This window comes from Telmatherina bonti (assembly GCF_933228915.1).
Source record: "Telmatherina bonti genome assembly, chromosome: 7".
NCBI classification, from domain to species: Eukaryota; Metazoa; Chordata; class Actinopteri; order Atheriniformes; family Telmatherinidae; genus Telmatherina; species Telmatherina bonti.
In genome coordinates, this window is record NC_136625.1 from 14,415,109 (window position 1) to 14,442,028 (window position 26,920).

Genomic DNA, 26,920 nt, shown 5'->3' on the forward strand with positions numbered 1-26,920 from the left:
TGCTATGACAGGCAGCAGGCCGTTTGTCTATAATAAAAAGGTTTTTTAGACACCACGCAAGGACATATTCCCGTATGAAGTCCTAAAGATTAGTGATTTCACTGAGAAACAGCTTTAATATGCTAAAAATATGCCCCATCCTCTCAGTGAAGATGGACGCATGTCTTGGAGATAGATTGCACAGGCCTCTTCTGTCGTGGCAGTAAGTCTTTAGCAAACACACAGGCCCAATGTCATTCTCCTTGTCATTTTGAAGGACACAGGTCTAATATCAAGCATTTGAAGACAAATTGCCCTCAAGCCAAGAGGCGTTACCTGGCAAATTTAAAATAGCTCTCCCTTACACTCAGCGGCCCTGTGTAAGTTGTATTTCTTAAACTGCTTGTATCCTGGACACAGATGGAGGTAAAATTGTCCAAAGAAAAGACAACAAAAGCTTTTAATTTGAAGGCTAAATGTGGGAATAATTGGCCACCTGAACTTCAGCAGAAAGAGATAAGCTACACACGCTCCACCTGAAAAACTATTAAGTGGCAAGGTGTGATGCATTCAGCCTTGCTGCATCTGCAGGTAGTTTTTCCACCATCCTCAAATTATTCCCATTGGCGGAGATCCAACTTACTGTGTTTTAATTACAGGCTAACTCCTGCTCTGCAGTCCCAACACACTTAGTCTGCTATTCAGTTTCTTTGTTTGCAACCACTAAACTGTAAGTGAAAAGCACAATCCTTTCTCTGCATACGGACATTATGGGAAAACCTGCACACAATAAAAATGACAACTGACAGCTTGACATACAGTACACGCAAAAAAGAAAAAAAAAGAAAAAAAGAAGAAAAATGGAGGAAAACACTGAAGCAGAGTTGTTTTGTGGGTTGTTTCTGTATTAATTAATCATACGCTCAGTGAGAAATGAGACCCATTCAAACTGACTTCATTTATGGTTGGTGCTGAAAGAAAATGTTTCTCAATATTATCTAGATTTTGAGCTCCTCCGTTCGCATTAAACAAGCTGAAAACAAGTGCAATATAATAACATGGCAGTTTTGATGCAGAAAAAACTAAAACACACTTGTTTTCTGAAAACTTGTTTTTTGGCTTCCAGTTTGCAAACTGCGTGCCAAGGTGCAGGACAATTGGTACATGCAAAGACTTCACAGCTAATACATTAAAACAAAGTTTGGCAAAGTGCAAAGTGTTTTACAGCATCCTTTTTACATCATTATCCAATTTTCTGTCCTTAAATCTGATTTGGAGTTGAAAATGTTCCTATCAGTTTGCTACATCCACATTAATACTACCAAACCAAATAAACTGAATGATGCTGTCTACATGTTGTTAACTTCAACCTGTTCATTTGTAAAACTGTTGTTTTCTAAATGATTAAAACATCACACAGTGGAGATGTACAGACAGGGCTGGCAGAGGAGAAAATGCTATTTCAAGCCCCGGACACTGGTAAACACTTTACTAACTTTACACAACATCTGTTGGTAAATGCCCTTTTCAGATCAAATCATAAAGGTGATCTTTTACTCTCCCAGGGCCTTAAAAACAGCCAACAACCACTTATGATCTGCCAGGTTTGATTTATTATCTTGAGAGTTAAAAAAGAGAAATCACAAATAACCAAAAGTATTGGCTTACCTCGTTTATCTGATCCAAAGTTAACGAACAGAATAACAAGAAGCATGGGTCAGAGAGAGATATAGTACAGTGTAAGTCAACAGGTTTAGAGGTGCACTGGGCTCCAATCTCATCATCAGAAATAAATGGTTAAAAAGGGCATTAACCTTAAGACAGATTGATAGAGAAAAGACAGCAGTGGATCACAACATGAAATATGGATCACTAGCCAAGTGAAAATGAGCTCCATCCCACACTTTGGGCAACCCAGCCGGCCTTTACTTATGTCCTTTTTAATTGGTTCTTATGCATTGATGAAATGTTCACTGTGAACTGAAAACACTTTTATCCAAAATATATGAGGCCTGGAGGGCAGCCCAAAGCACTTTGTCCCCTCAATGAAATAATGCATGCAGCATTATGGGGCGACATTATTTCATTCTGCAGTCATGAGTGGGAGGAGGAGAGTTAATTACTGATAGATCTGGTTAACTATTTGCAGGTAAGACAGCATATGAGAGAGAAGGTAGGAAGAACTATTAAGGGGTAGATAAGAAAAACCACAGAAATGAATGGGTTAACGAGAAAAGCTGCAAATGTGAAGAAAGATGTAATGATAGTTAAAATGACAGAAGATAAAGATAGGGAAAGGTTACAGTAATAATGTATACTGTATAAATCATGCTTTCAGACAGGTTGAGAAGTTTTTCCAAAATAAATAAAAAAAAAAAACCCAAAACGTTAATCTATTGCTACTTATTTTATTTAAGCCTTAAACTTCAAGGCAGAAATTATTTTTGCTTTCTTTTTGTAAAAACTTCATCATATTTAGAAATGGATAAAACATATATATATATATTGATGTCAGCAACGCTTTCATTGAAATGTTTCTTGAGATCTAAAAGAAACGGGATTCTGGAAGCTTCTGCAATAAGCTCGTTTAAATGTGGCAGGTGAGGGTGTCGCAATTGGGTATAAAAAGCATTCAAAACAAAGATGGCTCACTACTTTGGACCAACCTTTGTAATGAAATACAGATAGTGTTAATGCCAAATGTTCCAGATGACCCACAGAAACAGTCCTCCTTATTCCCTCTCTCCTGTCTCTTCTCCTTAGTCCATGGATTCACCAAGGCAGCATGGAGCACCTTGAAAAAGCATCGCCACTAAACATAGTCTGCAGCTGCATCCAGATATGTAAAATCGAACAGTACTATGCATGGAATAAGTCATGCATCAGCTCCATGCAGAAGCATCAAAGAGATTTTTATGCAAAACCTTATTTGAGATGCACAGAAAGAAAGTAAAAAAAAGTTTTCTGTGGTCAGATGGGTCCATGTTTCAGATATTTAGTGACTGGTTGGAACAGCTGCCGGACTGGACTTTTACTTTATGGCACCTTGATTATATACCTCTGGGGATGCATCTGGGGATGCCCATTGGATGGATGACAAGCATTCATATGGAAGTATCCGTGATGCATACGTATATTTTAGACAATGACAGACCTTAATCTAACAGCCACATAGCATTATACACAGATCATTCTTCCTCTTGACTGGTCTGTCTGCTTCCCAGATCTGTCTCCTCTTGAACTTTAGTTCACAAACAATTAACTAAACAAGTGTAACTAAAATAAGGCTGATGTGACACAATGGTGAAAAAGCTTGTATCCCTAAATTTATGTTACACCTAAAGCACATTGTCTGTTACACAAAGATTTAAACTAATTAAAAAACAAATTCCAAACTTGTCTTTTGCAAATGGATTTGTAAGAGTGAACAAGCTAGTGACAAAGAAAAAGGGACCATGGTGTCAGACTCAAGTGATGCAGATAAGATTTTGAAGAGAAGCGATTTAGAAAGTTTAGCTTGAAGCCAGTCTATTACAGTATCAGGGTTAGAGGAACTGGCTGTTGTGGTACTGAGGGACAGCAAAGAGGCTGGATCGCAGCCAACCCACTGCCAGCCTCTTGCACTAATGAGCAAGAATGAGAGTGATGCTCCTTTGGGGCAAAATCCTTTGTTTTTGTGTCAGCAAAAGCTTGGTGTCAGATTGCAGACACTGTTGTTCAACAACGGTCCAAGAAAGCCATAAGTCACATCGACAGACCCTAATCGGACCTGATTCAGATGAGGAAGGGGACACGGGCTCATGCACGGTTCACACTTCCTCATATTTTTACTGGAGATACATTTTTGTCTTTCATGTTGGCCTACAGCTGAGTGTTCAAGGAGAAATGGGACAGCTGCATTTGACACAAACACACAAAATGCACAACGGCTGCAAACAACAAGGAACAGATAAACAACAAACACATCACAACGTAAACACACTGAGACGGGGTACATTATTAATTTATCATAAAAGTGCGTCTGAGGAGGAACAAAACAGTTTTTGCTGTGCGCTACAAAGCAGAAAGAAACAGGCAGAAAAAGAGACTGTGACACACATGAAGCCACATGTTAGACTGGAACATTTCCAATCAAGAACCTCAGTGGAGATGTTACGAGTCTATGACATGTGCTTACGACCTTCACGGAGGAGGATGACAGCGTCCTACCTCGTACTCCTCCTTGAAGCCGTAGCCCTCAGCACACTTCATCTGGGTGATGTGTTGGAGGAGGTCTGCCACGCGGATGGCCGGGTGCAGCTGACCCGTCTGGTACGGCACATCGACGGCTTCTCGCTTCCTCAGGGAGTGAGTGTGCGACTGCACCAGGCTGCTGGTATCGCTGCCTGTGTTCTGACTCTCGTCTGTGGGGCAAACACAGAGAGAGGACGCCATGTGTCAGGATGGAGAAATCTGAGCTAATTTCACATAGTCAATCACCAGCAGATTGTTATTAGATACATCTGGGTGACATAAGGCTTGAAGCAGTAAATGGCAGCGTCATTTTTCGAGTTTACTGACATAAAAAGTTATGATAAGTAGCCTAGGTGCTGTCACTCTTCACACTAGTGCATATACCAGATGCAACTGTTTTCATATGCAGATGGCACGTTATCTCATTTACTGTTAAGCATTATGTCACCACCCTCCAGATTGACAAACAACTCTTAGCTAGTAATCTGTTTGTTATGGATGGTCACAACAACACAACATCATTGAGTAATAGGATGAGTCATGTGGTGGGAAGGTTCAGGTCCATCTGTCTCAGTGAGGCTGGAAAACACTGTACTGTATAGCCATTTTTTTTCCAAGGCCCTTTAAGTAACACACATTCAGTATGGCTACAGTTAGAGTGAAATATCTCAGTGGCCCTCGACTGTGAGACACAGCACAGATCAATCAGAAGATTCGTCAGAAAGATGCTGTAAAACAAGTTTACTTTGTTTACTGGTGGTACAGCATACTGGTTTGGGCTGCAGCTCATTTTGCGAGTCAGACTCCATTCCAGCTGTCTCATACTGTAATCCAGTCAGTGGCAGAAATGAGGCACAGATGTTTTGAGGAGCCAGCGGACGATGGAGGGGTGTCCAGAAACATGGAGGAGGAGGATGTGAGGGGGTGCGGTGGGCCACAGTGAGCATGTTGCAGCAGGCACCATCAGAAGCATCACACAGACACAGTGTGGATTCAGCCCCTGCCACCCATACTTCCCCAAATCATGAACAAAGAAACAAAATCAACAGAAAATCAAACCTAAAAAAAAAAAAAAAAGAAAAAAAAGAAGGAACCCAGGAAGGAAGCTGAGATGGGAGGAAAATGCATGGGGTGATGCTGCCATGGGGCACTGTATGTTTTGTTGACCATGCTAAGCTAATGGTGACTTGGTGGCACGGTACGAAGGTTGGTGAGATGCTAACATGTCCACTTGTCATGCAATAAATGTTGTAATGCCCATGTCAGAAGCAGCCTCTCAGTGTCGGCTTGCTTTCTGAGTAAACACCACCTCCTTCCCCCAACCCATTGCCCACTTGGGAAAACTTACCATTAATGGGCACTTTTTAGATAGCAGATACATAAGAGGTTACGTATGTAAAGAGAAAGAGAGGAGAAGAGACAGGAGAGAGGGGATAAGCAACAATACAGCATGAGAACCTGTTACAATTGAGTGTTTTAGAGCTACGCTACAGGGCAAGATCACATGCCTTTTAGTTCAGACTACCTTGCCGGAGAGCCTAGTCAGGGAGGGGATGTTGAGTGGATGGATGGGGCAATTTCAACAGTGCAAGACAAAAATAAAAACAAAAATAACTAAAAAAAAACAAAACAAGGAAGTCATGGATTTCAGGGGAGAAAATAGGGAAATACTGATCATCTCAGGAAAACGTAGTCATTGCTTCGGTCCTTTAACTTGCAAATTTCAATAACGCCAGCTATTTTTTATTCATTACTCTGACATATTAAATTTATCGACCTAATTGCTTTAATTATATTTGCATACGCTCATGGTAACACCTGTATTACAGCATTTTTTCAGCGGAAAGAAAAATGCAATTGAAAATGTCACCGGTCCTGTATGATCGACTCCGTTTTGATCATTAACCCTCAGCTGAAGAGACAATGCTTTGACTGAATGTGTCACAACTGAAAGCATGTGACCTTTTTTTCTGGTGGATGTAATTTGATGTTAATTGTTTCATGCTTCATTAAATGTGGAACTAGCAGCTGTCACAGGAGCAGTGATGAAAGACACTGCTTCAAGTTGCACTGATGTGGAAAAACAAATAAATAAATAAATAAAAATGCTGCTTGTGGTAAATCTGGAGTAGAGTTGCTTATTGCACACTTCTTCTGTGGCCTTGAGTATTTAATTACCACAGTTCTAGTGCCCCACTTAGCAGCAACATAATGTGCTCTGCTAGTAGCATCTGCTTGGAGAAAATGCTGCACTTTGGGCTGTTCTGCATATTCAACAAAGGGTAGTAATAATTAAAAGAAGAACAAAATGCTTTTCATAATTCTGTTCTGTTGCTGAACAAGATCTATAAAGACCCGCAAAAACAAAACAAAAACAAGTAGGTCAATAGCAGTTAGCCAAAGGCAAGGGGAGCGACATTAAAAAGAATAATAGAAAAGGTTGTTGTTTTGGAGGGAGGGAGGGGAGTTCAATGTGTAGTGAGGAGAGAGGGAAGGAAAGGGAGGGCAGCACGGCTAATGCAAGACTTTAAAAGTTCAGACTGAACACATCCTTATATTAGGGATTTTTGTCGAGCAGGGGGGCTAAGAGAGCTTTTTTTATCGTCTCCCTCCAAACAGTTTGTCTGTTGTGTTTCTAAGTGCAGCTTCTATCGCTTCAGCATGCTGTAGCCCTGGTTGCTGGGGCAAAAAGCCCTCCCCCCCCTTGTTGCCCTCTCCCCATTCCCCCACATCCAGTCCACATGTCTGTCCATGCATATGAGAGGTCAAACACATAAGTGACATCACACGCACGACACGCAATGCGGATGGGATGGAGTGAAGCCAGCCTCAGCCCAGGAGAGCCCCTTGTAAGACGGGAAGGGGGAGGAAAAGAGGGGAGGACAGGGGAATGAGAAGAAGAAGGAGTAGAGGAGGTGGAGGATAGGGGGAAGCAGCAGGCAGGTATGAAGGTGAGGAAGCCATATTTAGTTCAAATAAACCATCCAAATTAAGATATAAAAGTTAAGGAAAAAAAATCTGCCTTTTTTGGCCTCACAGTTTCTTCAAACAGTCGTCTTATGAATACAATGCAGTGTAAGTTCAGTTTGCATAGAGATAAGAACATAGAATCAGTAAGAATGGGAAAAGGAAATGTGTCTCACCTAAGATAGCAGTTGGCACAAAGGGATCTGCTCAAACCCCAAAAACAAGTGCAGAAGTTGGAGGAGGAAAGAAAGTCGCAGTAAATAAAAGCAGCAAAGACAAAGCACAAAAACAACTTCAACAAAGATGAATGGTCATTTTTTCTTTTTTTTTTGTTTCCTGCCAAACAGCGTAAGAAGAAATGTAAGACATTTTCCAGAAAAGCTAATTATACAGCAAGTTTAGCTGATTATAAATCTAACTGCCCTTTCCTCCATCTAATAAATGAACTGTGAAGTGATTACATAAGACACACAATTATGGATATTATTTGGTGGAAACTGAAGCTGTAATTGAACAGCTGAAATCCATCTTGGCGAAGTGCTCTAACACATAAACTAGAAATGTAGCAGGGTGTAAACCCATCTCAAGTTAATTTATCTGCTTTCTCACTTGTGAAATCATTTTCTAATTCTTAAAGCACATATTAACTCTGTTGGGTAAATTCATAACACACATTACAGTATCAGCTTGTAAATGACATAAAAAAAGAGGTCTCACCAAGAATGCAAAACTCATAAAACTTGTCTGACAATTTTGCCTTTTATTAATCTGTTGTGACACTTAATTTAGCCCGTTTCATAATAACTAAATTTGTCATCATGGCTGTTCAGACTGCACGGGAAGCACTTCTTTGATGGGGCACAGGATTAATGAGAAAAGAGAGTGTGTTTACCTGGGTAATATGAATTGGTGGGGATGGATGAATTGAGAGTGTTGGCTTTTGGAAGTGTGAAGGAGGAAGGTGATGATCCAGCTACAGATCGGGGAAGAAAAAAAAAAAGAACACAAAAAAAAACCATCAATAGTCTGATATTGTTAGAAGGAATGAAGTAAAACTACACATTTTCAGTCCATTTAATTACAGACATTATAAATGAGTGGTTCCCAAAGAGGGGGGTGGGGGCTCCTCCATAAATTCTAAGACACCAATAAGTTTTAAAGACAAACTCCAGGGGTGAAATAAAATTAAAAACATACTCCTAACAAACAGCTTCCCTGTAGCTGCTACAAAGCGGTCATAAAAGGATGTCATAATGCCCTTGTTTTAATTGGCTTGTTAGCAATGTTTGGCTGCTGTAACGTATGACTTCAGATTTTTTCAGTCTGATGAACGCTACCTTATGAACACAGAGAAATTTTCCTCCCCTATAACAACTTCATGGCAACTACAAATATTTCCAATAATAATGAATTGAAATTAAAGCGGCACCTGCAATTCATGGCCAGACTGCAAGAAATAGATGAATAAATGTGTTTGTGTGCTCTGTACAAAGCACAAAGGTAAGGGAAGTAAAACTGATTTAATCTTCTGAAATTCATGTTGACTTGTTTCTGTTCTGAACAGTGACAGCAAGCTGTCAGCGGTTTGCAGCAGGTAAAACACTAACTAATGTCAATACTTTACATAACTCCATCTCCTAAATGTTGAAATTTCCTTCTAATTTATTAAAGTTTAAATGCATGCCAATGCCAGGATCTAAAACACAGTTATAACCATAAAAAAAAACTGAATATTACAAAAAAAGGCAATAAAGTAAACATTTATGTAAAGCATACCAACTATTTACCAAGTCAATACTTAAAAAGATTTGCTTTAACAGTTTTTATGACCCTCAGACATAAGCTCTGTCCCTTAAACAAGTGGCATTAAAATGTCACCATTAAATCAAATCAAATTAAATCAGCTTATTTATAAATCCTTTTTGACACCAGCTATGTCTACACAAGGTGCTGCACAATATAACAAGTGTCACCAAAAACACATAAAATGAATAAAATATAATAAAATAAAGTAAGAAATGAAAAAGAAGACAATACTAACATAAAAAACCCAACTAATAATAGGAAAACAGCAACTATAAAGTAGGTTTAAGTTGAAATTTAAATGAAAATAGAACAATAATTATATGGGAAACAGCGTTACTGTCAGTTCCTCCCTGAATTACCATCTGTAGATCATGAAACTCTGACAGAACTATCAAAGCAAGCGGGGTTTGGGTTATGAAGGCAGTATGTTCAGGATTAGAATCTGTCACACATGATGTTTTGAGCCAAAATGACACTCCTGACAGTGATGGAAGGTCAGGGAGAGTGAGAGGGCTTTGCACTGACAAGCAGAGTGCGAAGTAACAAATTTAAATAATTTGCGCTGGCAGACAGAGGGCCAGATTTGAGCATCTTTGCTAACAGACAGTTAATCAAGGTCAAAGCATTTTTGGGGCTCAGCCCCTGCAGGGGCGCAGAGACAGGGGCTGCTTTGGATTTTTAATCTGATGGTTTTGACTGGGATTATGGCAGGTCAAGCCCTGGATGCAGACTTGGCTAAGCTGTCCATCAACAAAGCATTAAGTCTAACCTGGGACAGAAGAAATTAATAGGTTATCCTACCAGAGTGCATCTAGCATGTGGTTGTTTCCTCCATGGCTTGGACAAAGCAAAGTGCTGAATCTACAACCTCATGGCAGACATGTTGGAGCTCTAATGCTTATTGATAAGCTTGAGGTCTGCTTTGGGATTTCCAGATGTCATGATTATTGATTTAGAGAGCAGACTCCCTTCGGCTTCTTAGCAAGCGATTACAAAACAGAGTCCACAGTTGATGAACCAGCATTAGTGGAAGAGTTCTAGTGGAAAAATTAGAGCACTATAGATTGAATTTAGCTTTTAGTTAATTAAGCGGAAATTAATTAGAGAAATGAGAAGTTTTGAAGGAAATGGACAAAGGATGGGAGACAATCCTGGGGGCTTAAGAAAACGATTGAAGTGCCTTTTGAAAAAAAAAATTAATGAAAGAATCTTTCTCTAAATCAAAGATGTCAAAGAAAAAAATAAAAAATAAAAAGAAACAGAGCTCCCTTGTTGACTTGCATAAGCACTGACAATAGGGAGGTTTTTTTTGTTGAAAAATCTGCACTATTAAAGACAAATAACTTTTGAAAACTAAATTAAGAATAAGAAAAAAAATGTGAAAAACAAAAGATATAAAGGCAGCTTGTCATTAAAAATTCATGTTTAGTACGAACTCATGCAGCTTTTCTTCTCCTTTGAAATGATAGAGAAGGAGAAAAAGAAGAATATTAATACAGAAAAAGTTAGTCTTTGGTCTCACACTAGTTTTGACACCAGCTATTCCACAGTTACATTTTTAAGGGAACACAAAACAAATATTCTTTGATTAACTTCAACTTAAAAGCAAACATTGCAGCTTTAATTTCCAGAACAAACTAAAATCTGTTTTTCTGCTCACATTTGAAGTTTAGCTCCTGTAGCACTTTGCTAGATTTCTTCCTCACTGTACCAAACCAAATCTGCTGCTTCCACGCCACCTGTTGTGGCAAATGCTGGTACATTAGGCCAGTGTGGGGCCATCTTACCTCGGCCATTGAGAGTGAGGGTGCACTCGCTGCGGCCGTTGAGCGTCAGCGCACACTCGCTGCGGGTGTTCAGTGTGTGGTTATGCGTGTCCATGAAGGACAGCGCCTCATCACAGTTGGTACCCTGCTCTGTGTAACTCTTGTCCATGGAGTTGACCATCACTGTCATCTCCTGCCGGGTGCTGTTCAGCGTCTCCTTACGCTTCTTGGCCAATTTCCTTCATGAAAAAAAAAGAACAATCAGACAGAAAAAAAAATCCCCCAAAAAACAATGATGGTACTTGAATTGATCTGATATGAAGCCAGTAGCAATGACTCATAGATGTAATGGGATGGCGGAGCTAATGTACCCCGGACTGCGGCCACATTAAGTTTTATTAGGCACCAGATGCTTTTTCATGCAGAGAATTATAAATCCTTGAAAACGAGGAAAGGTGTGACACTCTAACCTAAATACATCAGTGGCCCTGATGATTTAAAATTAGCTTTTGTATTTTAGGGGGGAAGAATTAGACTTGTGAACACTGAACTGAAACAGTCAACCTGCTTTTATTGACCTACTTCAAGTTGATGTGTTTGAGCCACAAGCAATCTGTCCCTGATCAAACATTATTAAAGGGTCGTGTTTGCACACAGACACACGCAAGTATACAAATTCATATAGAAGCACACACATCAGGGCAATGATTCTTCCCTTTGTAAAGCTACTGTTAAGCCAGTCCTGTCTCTTCATGGAATACAGAATCAGAATGAATAATTTACTAATTGTCTACCAAGCTGAGGCGCTTCACAAACAAGCTTTCATTACTGAAATGTTGCAGTACTTTGAAGTCTTTTGACCAGGGCATTCAGTGTCTACATCATCAAACAACAGGTCATGAACTCCTCCTGGTTAAGCAGCCAAATTTATTCCTCAGCGAAGAAAATTTACATTGTTTTCCTTGGTTGTGTGGCTCGATGCAGGCAAATACTAGCTGCTTCATCACTTTGGTCGTAATGCAATAGAGTCTCACAACAATGACAATTTTTATTTAAATTAGATTTTTGCTATGAATGACCGCAACCAGTCCATATCCTTACAATTTATGATGCTCAACAATTAAACTACGAGCAAGCCAAACAGCAAAACTTGAGAGTTTAAGTCTCATGAAGACAAGTGCAGACTATTTTTCTTCTGTTTCATTCTTGGAATTTCTTACATACATGATGCCATATTTCTTTTACATTATACAAAAACAATCAATCAATCAATCAATCAATCAATCAATCATCCAATCAATCCACCCATTCATTCATTTATCCATTAATTCATTTCTTCCAAGACACCTCTTTCCCAGAACTAATGCCTGCTCTGACTGGTCAGCTACGATGGATCTCGATTAGGATACATTACATATCAGATTTGCTAAAAATAAAATTTAGATGTTTGATGAATAACAATTAGTTATTTTCTGTGATATAAACCATAAAGAATAAACACACAACATGTTTTCTTTTTCTGATAACATACTGCTGTCTAGGGGTCATGCACAAATATTAAAACATTTAATTTATATGGAGAAGTTAAACCATTGTCAGTGATAAATCTATTGGCAACTGGCGAGCATTATTTTCATATATATGCACACTTAGTTAGGCAATTTAAATCACTTTCATACCATCCTGCTACGGGCATCACTATGGCAACATGTTATTGGACGGATTTAGATCAACTGGTTTTTGACAGGTGAATGAAAGAAATGCGCTGTAGCTTGACAACAATTATTAGCCTAAAAAGTACTTTGAGGCCAACATAAAATAGTTCCAATACTTCAACATATTGAGCAAGTTTTGTAAAAAAAAAGAATTAAACATTTGCCATAAAATGTGGATTAAACAACTCGGATCTGTGCATTAGACAGTTATAATGTTGTGTTGTTCTAGACTCTGTGCCGTGCATTATAACTGTGTAATGCACAGGGCCATAGCAGGGCCATAGATCTCTAACAATAATCAGAGCAAGGTGGACTCTGATGTTATCCCAGCTTTTTTGGGAGGCTTATTTTCATAGTAGAAAGAAGAAAACTTAATGTGCACGAACATGCACATGCTCCCACAACACACACCCTAACAGAGAGATGGTGACTTCTATTTTGGGAATGACAATACACTAACTAAGCAAATTGTGCAGTTTTTTGGTTGTATAATATAGTTGGTAAGTACCTGAATTTGTATCACAAACTTGTGCTCCACGTTTCATAATGGCTTTGAATTAGTTTCCCTCTGACAAATGATTAAACTATGGTCATCACTAAAACTGAGAAAGGTCTGGGCTGCTGTTTTAGCTCGGCTGCCTCACTCAAAGTCAGCTTTTTAACTATTTGAAAGTGATGAGGTAGATATACTTTTCTTTCTCGGCAACCCAGCTGATCTACACCTTTGACCTTTGAAGAAGTTATTTACATAAAGACATTTCCCGATGGAAATAAATATTGCATCCCACCTACACCCAGATGAGCTCGCTCCATTACAGTTTCACGTATGTTGCACTGAGGAGGAATGGCAAACAGCTTGAGTAGGAAAATACTGCAGTAAAAGACTTATCTGATGCCCGCCACTGTTCTGTATCTGGAGGGGAGCGAGTGTTGTAAAAATTAACTATGGCAACTCTCACACTGATCCTCACACTTTGTTACTCTCTGCGTGACCCCTCTCCCTATTTGAATTGAAGTCTCTCTCACGGACAACTGCTGTCTAATGATGCACTCCTGCTGTTTTGTTTTTGCAAATCTCCTCTGTTTATTCAATTCCGCCGCTGTCTCGTGCCATATGGCAACAGGCTCCTGCTGCCTTCAAACAGTCATTTGCTCTAAAGGCCGCAACGTGAGGCTAATAGTGCATCCGTTCCTCAGAACACAAAGTGACAAAGTAGTGACATTTTTGTATGCCCGACCCACTTTTTGTCTTTAATCTGCAATTAGAGCTGGGAACAAAATGGCAATCTTATCTCCTTTTTTTTCTTTGTTATAGCTTCATAATGTACTAAGAAGTGAAGTGAGGAGGGGTAGTCGCACACACCCCGGGCAATATTAAGACTGATTCAGCACTGTGTGCACTGATGGAGAAGACTATTAAGAACAACTATAATCCATGTTTTAATACTGTATCACTGTTCTTATTCCCGCGTCTGGAAAGACTTGGATTTCCGCTTTCTTGGCTTGTGTGACAGCTGAAGCGAGAATGCTGAAGATAAACGAGGCTGCAGACACCAGTGCCAAAAAATGAGGAAAGCGCCAGCAATACTGGGGTGTTTGCAAAGCACTGTGGGTGTTAGATGAAGATTAATTGGCATGTTTTTCTCTCCTCATTTGTAAGAGGGGAAAATTTAATGATAGATGACTATAATCCAGACTCTGATATGCTAAGAGAGACAGCAATAGGAAGTGTACAGTACAGTGTATGTGCGGGTTGATGAATGTGACCATTTCTGATGTCCCTGGTTAGTTAGCGTTAGTTTGCACATGGAAAGATCTTAACAAGAAATTTAATGGAGTGACTGCTTTAAGGCATGCCAAACAACATAAACACATATTTCTTGGCACTAAATGCACAATGTGTAAAGGAAATGAGGGAGACAGTTGACAGAGGTGTTTGCAGAATTCAAGAGTGAGGAAATATCTCAGGTGACTATTATTAGGAAACTCTCATTAGAGGTTATCTGCAGTTCTGTACCTGAACTGTACAGGTTTGGCGTATCTAGAATCTAAATGAGCAGAGCGTCTAACTCAGTGGGTTCAGCTACAACAAAAAGGCAGACGCAGAGATTGCATGTCAGAATATCTGTTCAGTGGGAGTGAACACTGCTGCAAGTTCTAAAACAGGAGCTTCAAAACCCCAAGCCCAGTGTGGCAGGTCTCATTTCAGCACGGCAACAGCCAAAACCTTGTGACACTCTGACAAAGAGAGCTTCATTAAAACGATTCACACACGTCAGCAGTGTACGGGTGTATGTGTGTTTTTATTTAACTGTGATCCAGCTGGGAGGGGCAACAGAAGCATCTTTGATGAACTCAGTGGGGGCATTGCAGTATTAGTTTCAAAACCTCCCCATCTCTGAAACTATGGGTAACGTGATGGTCGTTTTTCTATAAGGTTTATTAATTCTTTGATAATATTTCATTTTTATAACCCCCCCCCACCCCCTCAAAAAAAAAAAAAAAAGAGAAAAAAATCATATATATATATATACATATACACACATATATATACATATATATATGTAGACGTATATACATATATACATATATATATATATATATATATATATATATATATATATATACATATATATGTAGACGTATATATATATATATATATATATATATATATATATATATATATATATATATATATACTGTAAAAATAACAACATACTAAGTGTTAGGATTACACAGGTTTGCTTGTGACACTTTAATGCTTGACCACGGTGGTGTCTGTCAATCAAGTGTTGGAGGGAAGATCAATCACAGTTTGACTGATTAATGTCTACCCTGCTGGTAGCCCATTTTAACTTTCCACCACAAACAAGGCCAAACAAAAAGTGGCAACAAATTATGATAATGAACCATTACTATTTCAACACTCTTTATCAAAATGGTGCTTTTTTTCCCCTATTAAAAATCTCTCACTGTTATTTGCCCTATTTAATATGCACAGATTTGCTACTGTGTTAATTAATAGGCTCCATCTCCAGCCACTGCGCTACTACCCATCTGAAGGTGATCACAATCAAATATCTTCAAACACGGCAAATGATAATGACAAATATAAAGACTGGACTAACTCATTTGCAGACTTTTGAGACTGGAAAAAATACTGTGGAATAAAAATTTGCCTACAAGCCAGGATAAAGCAAAATACCTGCAGGATAAAGCAAAATACCTCACATTTATTGTGCACCCAGCAAACATATTATGAATGTAATGTTGATTTTATACAAAAACGGTAATCTAATTTATATTGATTTTATTTTTTATTGGCAGCGGTAAGCCTACAGTATTTATACTCAGTGTGTGAACCAACATTATGGCTGATAAGATCAAGAGCCAAGAAGAAATGAGCAAATCAAACTAAATTATGAATAAATCCATACAACCATAAACCCTCAACTGGGGAAATTTTTGAGTACCTGAATAGTAAGGTTTATGACTTTGAGTCTTTAAAGATAAACATTTAGTACTTATCTACTTTAGTTTTAATTTATAGGACCTAATGACAAATGATCAAGAATAAACATCTAAAATCATGTTATTTTCTTATTGATCATTGCTATAATTTTTAAGTATATCAAAACATATTTAAGTTGCCCTGTGTAACTTTCCAACCCCAAAATCTGACTTTCTTGATGGCATACTGATATTTATTATGCATATTTCTGGAGTTATCCATATCCTGAGACTGAGAAACTGCACTTTACAATTTGTTTCTTTAACACTGCGTCAAGTTACAGCTGAGTTCTGCTTTACATATATGGCTTCATATGGTGCAAGCAACTGGATATCAACACTGGCCACTTTGAATATGCACCGAGGTTGATTTGGCAAAAAAAAACCAAAACAAAAAAACAACCACAATTTTTCCCATTAGTGGGAGATGAGAAGGGGACAGAGGAAGAAATACATGACAGTGAACATCACAGCGGAGAGCTCAGAGTTCAGGTATGATGCATGATAGATGCTAATTTAGCCTCATCAGAGGGCACCTCTCTGGAAAAAAAAAAAAAAAAAATCTGCCAAACGTCTGTAATGCTCCTTTAACACAAAGAGATTGTAGTTTAGTTTTGTCTTTCCATCATTGAGAAGACACAATCTGCATTATGCCAAGACTGTTTTGTGAGTGGCACACTGTTTTAAAATTCCCTCATTTAAACGAGATCCTTCCTTGCATGACATCCCTTCGGCCTGCTTGAGGTGCTCTTAGTCTTCCTTCTTCCTAATCAAGATGCAGAGCTTGTAGGTGCAAAACTCTGCGAGGCTTGTACCAATTAATGTGATTCTTGCTGCATGTTCCACTTGTAAGGTTTAATGAAGGTGTTTGCCCCGAGCACTGTGTGTTATACATTGTACATTTAGTAAGACTCCCTTTTCTGACACTGAGTGAAAAATGAGTTATTACGGAAAATTATATTCATGAAGAATTTGGATAACTCATATATATGGTTCTTTTCTTTAGTTCACAAAAAGGAAACATTTTATTAGAAATACCCTTAATATTTTATTGTATTGAGCACTTTCTCCCTTCCCATTGTTTATTGGATGAAAGTTTAGTGACTAATGACAGAACAAACGTGCTTTTATTTCCCACCATGTGAACTGTTTTATCAAGTATATCTGAAACAGTTTATGATATGAGTAGCCATCAGTTAGCTGGAAATACAACATGGAACTTTGTCTCTAATTTCTCTATGTTGACAACTTTTTTTTTTTTTTAAAAATCACCAATATAATATTATTGGGGTAGAAAAAAATTGAAAGTGTTCAAAACATTCTGGGAAATTATCTTATCAGAACCTGAAGTAATAGCTGAAGACCTGAATAGCCTCCTGTCATTTCTCTTGCTCTGTTCCCCTTCTCCACCTCTTCTTAGCCATTGTGTTGATGTCCAGTTGCTGGCATGTGATCACTGGCAAATGAAGCTGTGAAGTGTGGTTTCACAGCCTCAGGGAAGTAGCAGGACGACGGCTCCAGGAATGTACATGATGAATCTTAGTGTGCCGTTAAAATGAGTCAGAAGCAGAGTTTTATGGTAGAAAACTCATAGTTTCCTAAAAGGAGGATTGAAGCACTTACTAAAATTTTAGTAAGACTTTTTTCTTTGTCAAATTTCAACTACTTTTCTTTGCTATGAAAGCAAGAACTACGCTGCTGATGTAAATGATGGAAATAGATATGCTGTGAGAACATCATAAGGGATGCAGCTGATATTTAGTTTGTTGAATTTATTGTGTTTTTCTTACCCAGAATGTTGCTGCAAAGTCTAATAATTATTCTCCCTTTCATGGCAACATAATTACTCTTCAGGTTTTTGTCAGTAAAAGTGCTCTCTTCTTCAAAGCAGTATTTAATTTGCTGTTACAGTTTTTTGTGCAAGTTTTGGAAATGTCAGCTACAAGCAGAGAAACAACTGGCTGATATTTGACTCCATACAGGAGATCAATGTGGCTAACTGTTTCTGTCAATACCAAAATGTCACATCTAAATGTAAAAAATATAAATTTTTTTGCACAATATTTGATATTTATAAATATAGTTTGTACATTTTTTTTATTTTGAAATTTATAGGTTTATATAAAAGCAGATTGTTCAGTATTTTATAATAAAGAAATACGTTTCTAATGACTTTGCTCAATCATCAGATAACATACCTGAGATCTGGGGAGCAGAGGACAAGACAGACACACCAGTAAGAGAGGTACACTAAGTGTGTATTTGCTTAACTTTCCTGCTGCTCAATGAATGATTTCAGCTCTTATGGCAAAAAAAAAGACCCAATCAGAACCTCTGGCCTATGCCAATTGATCTCTCTTGTCCCCAGTAGCTTCATGATAAGCCGCCAGTACAGCCATCTGATTAAAGAGCGGTCATATATTTGATCACACATGTAACTGCATTCCTAATGAGCACTCTGACTGATGTTATGTTGGGTGCTAGTCCTCATAGCCACCTTTGGCAATATACCTAAAGTGCATTTTTTGGCGACTGCAGGAGCTTCTCATGCTTTTAAAAGACTTTGATGAATGCACGGGAGCATTAATGGGTTTCATCAATCATAGAGGTGTTGTAAGCTCATGGCTGGCAACAAGGCTGTCATCAGCGTGGCAGATGACTTCAGAGAACGCTCCTGGGGAGAATGTGTAAAAAGGTAGTTTATAATTAATCTGACAATATAAACCTTGGGTGTGTGCAATATACTACTTAAATTTGCAAATGATTGGCTGAACTTGGACGAACTAATGAAATGAATAACAGGACAAATAAGGAGGGTAAACACCCTTCCTACCAAGCGCATCATCGCTGAGATGCATTATCCACACCATCTGTCACATGCAAAACAGCAAAGAAGGGTTCATCTTACATTCCAAATACTGTGTGTAGATGCATTTTTCCAACACTTGCATTCTAATTTTTAACATGTATTGTTATTGTTTACCTGGAGTTGTAAACCTCGTGCCAATCATCCTAAAACACTCGCCATTTTTTTAAAAATGTCAGTCTTCTTTTGACTCTGGTTGAGTGAATCTTGGTCATAGTGAGATGAAACTAGTATGTTTGGAATCTGTGGGATGTGTGGTTTCAGTAGATGTGCTGTTTGCTCATTTCCATGATGCTGGGTGGACATGAGGGTCCATTAGGTTTGTACCTCTGCAGACTTTCTTTACTTGGTGTTTTAATTGTTTATTGTCCGGTCTGTGTTTGGTAATGGTAATGAGTTTCATGAGCTTTTAGCTAAGAGTGTGGACTATCTGTGGATACCACACATGTCTATATTTGTATTACTTACACAAAGTTACACCTGTGAAAACGTGATGTTTACTCCTGCAGTCCCCGGTACCGGGGACTTGGGGTGGAAGAGGTGTCAAGATCTGTTAACTTCCTGTTATAGCTGATGGCTTCAGTGTGCTTGTCACTGAATTGACCAACATATAATACAAAGGGAAACTCCAAAGTGCAAAGGAGAATTGTAGATTAGTTTAATACAGAAATGTTTCTTCAAGTAATTTCTGCTTGAGTAAAACAATATGAGCAGAAGAACTCTACCCATAAACAAAGTACTCAATATGAAGCCATTTTAAAAGGAGTGGAAAAGGTAGATAATGCTACTACTGATGATTAGAGTGAATGGCTTCAGAAAGTTGCAGAAACCCACAGCACAGTTCTGCCAGGAACTGGAAATTACTGAAACACCAGTGTTACCATCTGAAGTGAAGCAAGTTTTAAATCCCAATGGGCTGAAAGGCTAATCTATAGATAGCAAGTCTATGTTTCAGGATTTACAGTTTTTGAGCTAAATTAAAGTTTGCAACTGACCTATAGATCAAAGGAAACCTTTTCTATAGAAAGTTTTTATGATCAGAATGGGTTTAGGAGTGGAAAGGGGTTGGATTAAGTCCCAATAACACCTCTCCTACCATTAGATAAGGGTGGTGTATGCATCATGTTCTGATGGAATGCACAAGATCGGTGGGAGGAGTAGTTGTGTTCTGTCATGTGTGACCATTTTTACTAACCGCAACCTTACTGAAGATAAATGCACTTGGGAACAAGTCAAGAACAGGTTAAAAAAGATTTACTTCAAAGTTGTCAGTCAAAAGGCTTTGTTTTCTCATCAAAAGGACTGCACCCATCCCTAAGAAACTCTTTCTCCGAACTGCTTCTCTCCAACCAAGCATGGACAGGTCATTTCCCCAGAATACTGACTGGTTTCATACTTGTCGATCTCTCATTACTGCCATTTAGTGTAAGTTACCATGGTGATCTATACTGGTAAGAAATGAATCAGTGATGTGTTACAGAAAACCCAGGATTAACGCTGAAGTTGCCTAAATAAAAGAAAATCCAGCTTCGTCATATATATCCAGCACCCATGAGCTGAGCTTAACAGTAAGATTTAACAAAGAGAAGAGTGTTTTGGTTACCAAGTCTAGTAAACTTGTAACCCACTTAGAGACTTAAAGCCAATCATTGCCTAATGTTGATCCTGACTTAAGTTCATGTACAATAAACAACAACTTCTGCTTTAAATCTCCTTTCCATGTACCTGCCTGGATGCGGTATACAAATCCTGTCCAGGGAACAAAAAACAGCTCATTAACATAATATTTGTGTCTCAAGACAATATGTACATATTTGACCAATCTTTGTGAGCTAGATGCAGCTTCTTTCTGGTGCGTGGTAGATAAAAAAGGTGAATGACTTTTTTTTGTTACTTTTCTAGAGACATAGATGGAAGTCATCCTTGTCCACATCACCTGCTGTTATAAACAACATTTGCAATGTATACAATTACAGAATCTTCTAGTATCTGTTGTCATGACACATTTCCTCAAAATGGATGACTGACCCTTAATCTTAACCAAGTATTGTACTGCTATCTTGACAGCTTTGAGAAGTTAGAAACTCTTGTGAAACTATGGAGAAAATGTGGAGAATCTGATGAACACAAAATATCTTACAAGTTATCTAGAAGTCTAAAAGAATGACATCATCCTACATTTTTGCAGTCTTGGAGCATTTTTTTTTTAAACAAAAACCCTTATTACTCTATCTCCTATTTATAGTTCCCCCTTTATGCATTTAAATTAAACCACAACAGCAACATGCCACAATTAAAAAAAAATCAAAAACAAAAAAACAGTTTTTTTTTTCCTTTCTGAATCGTAACCAATCCTCTCCTTCTTAGTTTGGCCATTATGTGCGTTCAGCTTTGAACATGCCACACCGCTAAGTCACTGGGGCTTTGTATGCAAGACAGCTGTGATCTAACATGAGTGACACACTGAGTATTCAGAGAAGTATTATCTCCAGGTGTATTCTGAGATGTTCTTTGATGTGAGGCAGCCTCCATTCTTTTCTCTGATCACAGTCATCTCAAGACAGATTATTCGGCATCCATCACAAAGGCCGTGCAGAGGGAGCCTATGAGCTACAGCAGGGAAGGCAGAGCTGCAGAATAAGCTTCTTTGCCATTCAGCGGCGTGATGTGGAATCATCTGTTTTATTAAGAGCGAATAAAGCCGCGCTGTGGCTATTGTTTTATGATGTTGCAGACATCAGAATAGAAAAGAGGTTATTCTGTGATCAAATCTGCTTGTTGCGAACATCTTGTCAGCTAAAGACACAACTCCACCATCACCATCAAATCAATGGGATGGCCGTGCAACAAATCCCAAAAACAAGAAACATGCTAGAAAAGAAGGGAGGTAAAAAGCAGGAAAGCTGAGGCGCTTAGATGAGTGAGAGGATGGAGTGGGGGGGGGATAAAAAAAATCCACAAAAAGTCACATGCACATGGAGTCAAATTGATAAGGAAATATGTTTGTTCATGCTTACAACTCCTGAGTAAAACAACTGAGAAATCTACATCTACACAGAGGTACTGATTGCATTTCAGCATTTTATGAATACATAGAAAGCTACGCAATGTTTGGACTATCTCATTGATTCTGCACACAACTGAAGCAGAGATGTGCCATGATAGGCACCTCAAAAAAACATAGCTTTGACGAGTCAACAAAGATGAAATCATTGGAGGCAAATGAAAAATTCAAACTCAGTAAAAATGCAGCAGTTGCTGCATTGATCCCCCCCCCCCCTTTTTTTTTTTCTTTTTTCATGAGACAAGTTTGGCAGCCATACAATCATTAAGGCAGTTTAGCTAATCATTTGATAAACAAACTCCTAAAAAGCGAGGCAGAAATTATGTCAGCAATAACATCTCAGTGGCAGGTTTATTTGTGGGGGTGTAGCTGCGCCTGTCTGCTTTCGTCAGAAGTCGTGCCAATGTGACATACAGTGCGATGTGCTCATAGTGTGAAGATGCATTGGAGTGGCGTCTTCCATTCCTCCAGCAGAGATTACAGTCGAGCCTCTGTAATAGCTCTGGGCAGGAGGTGGATGACATGGCTCTTTGCATGCATGGGAAACAGTGTGTGGGTGAGAAGCATGGCACTAACATTACACAAAGTGGTTACTTACAGGTAGTAAGTGTAGGAGTGATAGGTTCTTCTGCCGAGTGGGGTGGTGGTAGGATTTAAGCAGTGGAGGAGGGGAGGGGATGGAATGAAAAGGAAAGAAAAAGTAAAAATATATTAATGTTTGAAAAAAGAGTAGAAATGAACAAAATCAGATATGGTGGCACACGTGGAGGTAAACTAGTGATCGTGAGGGCAGAGGTGATCGCTTGGAGTTATGTCATGCTTTGTAAAGGGGAGCCTCAGTGAAGTAAAGAAACTTTTCATTAAATTGAAACTTAGCTGCTCCCCTTTCATGAACACATCATTTTATAGTCCTATAAACAATTACCATATCTGACCTCCTAGGCTGAGGCTTAATGAGTGGATTGAATGTCTAAACACAACTCTGATTCCCTGTTGGCAACATTAAATTACACAAAATTTAAGCGATGAAGTCATCTCCATCTCCGGTTTGATTAAGGCTAATTGAAAGCAATTCCATTACTTTGTGCTGCTTCTCACAGCCACCCACTGATTGCTGCGCTACACAGACAGGCCCTGCTGTAGAAAATGAAACTTATATTACCAAGAAGAATACACATGGAAAATCATGATTATATTAGCAACACAACTACGCCTTCCCACACAGCTACATCTACTTGATCTACTGAATCGACCTTTATGCTTTAACTCAATACATACCCCGTAATATTAAAAGACAACTCACACCTGATGCATGCTAACTTTCACGTTGGAGGCTATTAATAATTTATTTGTCTTGGTATTTCACCACGAAGATATTGCAGAAAACCAACTTGAATCCACCAAAGACTTCTCTCAATCCTGCAGAAACTGATAGTGTTATTTCAAAGTGCACTGTGGGTAGAACAGGGGTTGGTATTTGCTGAGATTTAGCTCCCCTGTTTCCTGGGATATGCACCGAAGACCCCTCCAGAATGGGGTCCAGAGCTAATGTAAACTTAGCCTTCAGCTATGTGGCCATCCTCTTTCCTTTGGAGCCTTTCATCATATTTTCTTTCTTATCTCCTCTGTGCCGCTCTCCACACCACAAAACTCAAAATCATTTTTTTTCTCCTATTCCCGTTCCAATGTCACTGAAGCGCTGCACATTTGTTTGTGAGTGCCGTAGAAACGGATTAATTTTTCATGCCGCACTTGTATCTTGTGGCTGTAAACAGCGTTAATGGGCCGTATCAACATAATCAAATTAATTATTTACGACGCAGTTGACAATGCTACCGTTTGAGAGAGAAATATACAAACTGATAAGATGGAAACTGCTTATTATTGAGCTTTGTGCAAGTAAGTTTAGGCTCTTCCACAAATCTGAAAGCAGTATTTCAACTGGTAAGGGAAAGAGCTTACCTTTTCTTCATGAGCAGCACCACTCCTAAGAAGATGATGACGAAGAGGAGAATACCAGCAATGACCCCTGCGATCTTTACAGTGTGGTCTGTTTGTTTTTCTGGCTCCACTGCATCGGGTTTGTGAGTGGCTGCTCCTGCAAAACATCATGATAGATGAGGATCAAATGGAAAAAAGGGCAAATATGAGAGCAGACTATGAATCGAATCTTCTTGTTTTGGCATGGAGCAAACAGCAAGCTATTCTTATTCCTATTTATTTGGCAGTGCAGAGGACTAAGTGTGACTCATGTATACATTTAACTGTAAACACACACACACACACACACACACACACACACACACACACTGGGTAAGATTCACGCTAAACGTAAAAAATAAGTGAATCCAGTTGTTCCTCAGCTTTGTCCTTTGTGGACATCAGCACTCTTTGGAAGAGGTTGCACTGCAAGAGATAAATACATTCCATCTTTACCCTTGGTTAATCACATTTGGGGCAAATAGTTGCTAAGCTGTAAAAAAAATGTAGAATGCAGGGCAGGAGAGATAATACCCAAGAAGATAAAAATGCCTGAAATAACCAAAACATTAAATATCAGCCCCGGAGGAGATAGCCAACAACGTGAGACGCGAGGAGATTGGGCAATATGAAAAAAAAAAAGCTGCTTGTTTTAACAGCGTCTGCTCCCTGGGAAGTGATAAGGAACACACTGAGGAAGGCAATGTTACCGGAATCACAAATGTCTACCTGAGGAACCCCATTATTTCTTGTCACTGGAGGTAAATTTAGAATGACAAATTGTTATGTCAGACAAATCTTTTTTGAGCAGATTCTCTTCTTCCATCACGTTTTGCCATTTTCTTTCCCTATCAAAAAGACATATTGTTTTTGGCTCCGGTGCACCTTTTTCACCAGCTATCAACTGTCTTTACTGAAAAATGTTTAAGTTTTTACGGCAGAGCGATGGAGGATTAAATGACTAACGAAGATGTCTTGAGTGACAGAGGGGATTTTGTCACTATTTACTGTCAGGTCCAAATCCTCATTAGACCTGTGATCCCTGTACATTTAGTCAATAGTTTTTCCTTCCTGCCTAAGAGGACTCATGAATTCATGAGCAAAAACAAAGAAGAGAATTTTTAAAGCTACACTACAGCATTATTCTCTTCTTTGTTCATTTTTTCCAGTTGTCACAGCAACTTTCAACAAAAAGATAATCTCTTCAAAATAATGAGAAATATTCATAATAAAAGGATTAACTCCTGAAAAAAAGTGAAACACTCCAACACTGATTCATCAAATGACAAACACCTCAAACAGGTCTTTCATGTCCACTAAGAAGGCGGTAGATAACAGCGTCTGCACATCTGTGATTTAATCATAACGCCTGAATGCAAATTGCGAGGCGATAATGCAAAAGTCACACACATGCAACATTCCACTTGCTTTCCTGCTGAGCGAATCGTGAGTATTAACCAGAGGGTGACAAAAGCGGTCAGAGAATGCGCAGAAAGCTAAGGGTCTGACCTGTTAGTTGGCTGTCACCGGCCGCCGGAGCGATGCGGATGTACGGGGTTGTAAGCTGAGTCACAAGTATGGCGGCTGAGCATAGTCAGCGGATCCAGGATGGCATGCAGGAAAACAAGAAAACGAGAAAGAGAGAGGCCACACTGAAGCTGAAAACTGTCAATTTCCATCAACATGCAACACTGAGGCAGAGAAAGACACCAGACAGAAGTCATTTCACACAGGTTAATATCTTCGTGAGTCAAAAGTAGGGATCTGAAATCTCTTCCTTCCAGTGAGAAAGTGAGCCTATCATACTTACATTTCTAGTATATGACATTCCATTTCACCTTATTTAACCTGGTGCATGTAGACTTTTGGATCTCCACAAGAAATCTATAGTGGAGCTGCACGCAAACTACACAATATACGAGACTGTCAGGGTATGTGACAGGACCTCCTACAGCCCAGAACAAAGTGTGACTACGACTCCCTCTGGCCTTATCAATTCTGTTCCCAGATCAATGGTGCTTAGACTTCATCACCCTTAATGTGAGGAGCAGGACATCCAGGCAGCATAGCTAAGTACCTACAGACCTTGCCGGGCACACAGACTGCCTCCAAGTCACGGAAAAACACATTAGCAATCAATATATTGACTCAAAATTCATGTAAAAACTATACTGCAGATTTTTTTTCTTTTGACACACGGCAACATGAGTTCAACAGCTAAAATATGTTAATTTAGTCAATTCTTAGATACCAAAACACAAGCGATGTTAGAAGCTACATTTGGCAAACATGTATTTTATTTGCAGACTCTTATACAGCCCCTACCTTTGGTGGCAACTCGAACGCAGTCGATTTTGGTTTCCTGTGCAAGGAAGACAGAACAGAAGAGGGAGGGAGGGGGGGTATAAAGAGTTATGATAAAACCCATACACAGGCATGCACATACAAGAACACACCTACGTCAGTGACAGCACCAATCTAAGAACCTGTGGTTACAACAGAACAGCGAGGCCAATTCCAAGCCGTCCCCTATCGTCTGCTGAGCTCAATGACTGTGGCACAAAACGCAGTTAAGCGCGAGGGCCAGCAGCACAGATTAGTGGTGCCGAGCGGCTGATTTGTCAGCCAACAGTGATCTTTCGGCAGCTTGCAGCTCAAGGTGGTCAGTGACTGTGGAGAAACCAGAGCCCTGTGACAAGCGACACCAAGATACCAAGCACGACTCCAAAATGACACATCAGGGAGACTTTCGGAATATGTAATGCACTTTCGCTTCTGACAACAGCCTGCAACAACATAAAAGGGAAAAAAAAAAAAATTACAGCTCTCACTGTCGGCAGAGAAGTTTGCTGTCAACAACAGTCTGGTGAACAGAAAGAAGGACATAGACAAGAGCAGGGATGCAATGAGTAATTCAGCACAAAAGACATGAGTGCTATGTCCCTGTGTTTGTCCCAGCCAAGCTGCACAATAAGCAGACAGCATTTAGAGGCCATGAGAGGCACTGTGAAGTGGAAGGAGAAAAATACATCAG

The 26,920-nt window shown here is 39.2% G+C and overlaps 1 protein-coding gene across 1 annotated transcript in view; it reads right to left on the minus strand.

Annotated features, from left to right (window-relative positions):
- Positions 1-26,920, minus strand: part of LOC306758125 (receptor-type tyrosine-protein phosphatase mu) — a gene marked incomplete at its 5' end in the record, with an annotated part of 173,186 nt that overhangs the window by 35,273 nt on the left and 110,993 nt on the right. The window contains 5 exons of the mRNA XM_079243337.1: positions 4,189-4,382; positions 8,072-8,152; positions 10,827-10,990; positions 23,869-24,004; positions 26,212-26,248. Coding sequence (XP_079099463.1) covers positions 4,189-4,382; positions 8,072-8,152; positions 10,827-10,990; positions 23,869-24,004; positions 26,212-26,248 — 612 coding nt within the window. The remainder of the gene's footprint in view (positions 1-4,188; positions 4,383-8,071; positions 8,153-10,826; positions 10,991-23,868; positions 24,005-26,211; positions 26,249-26,920) is intronic.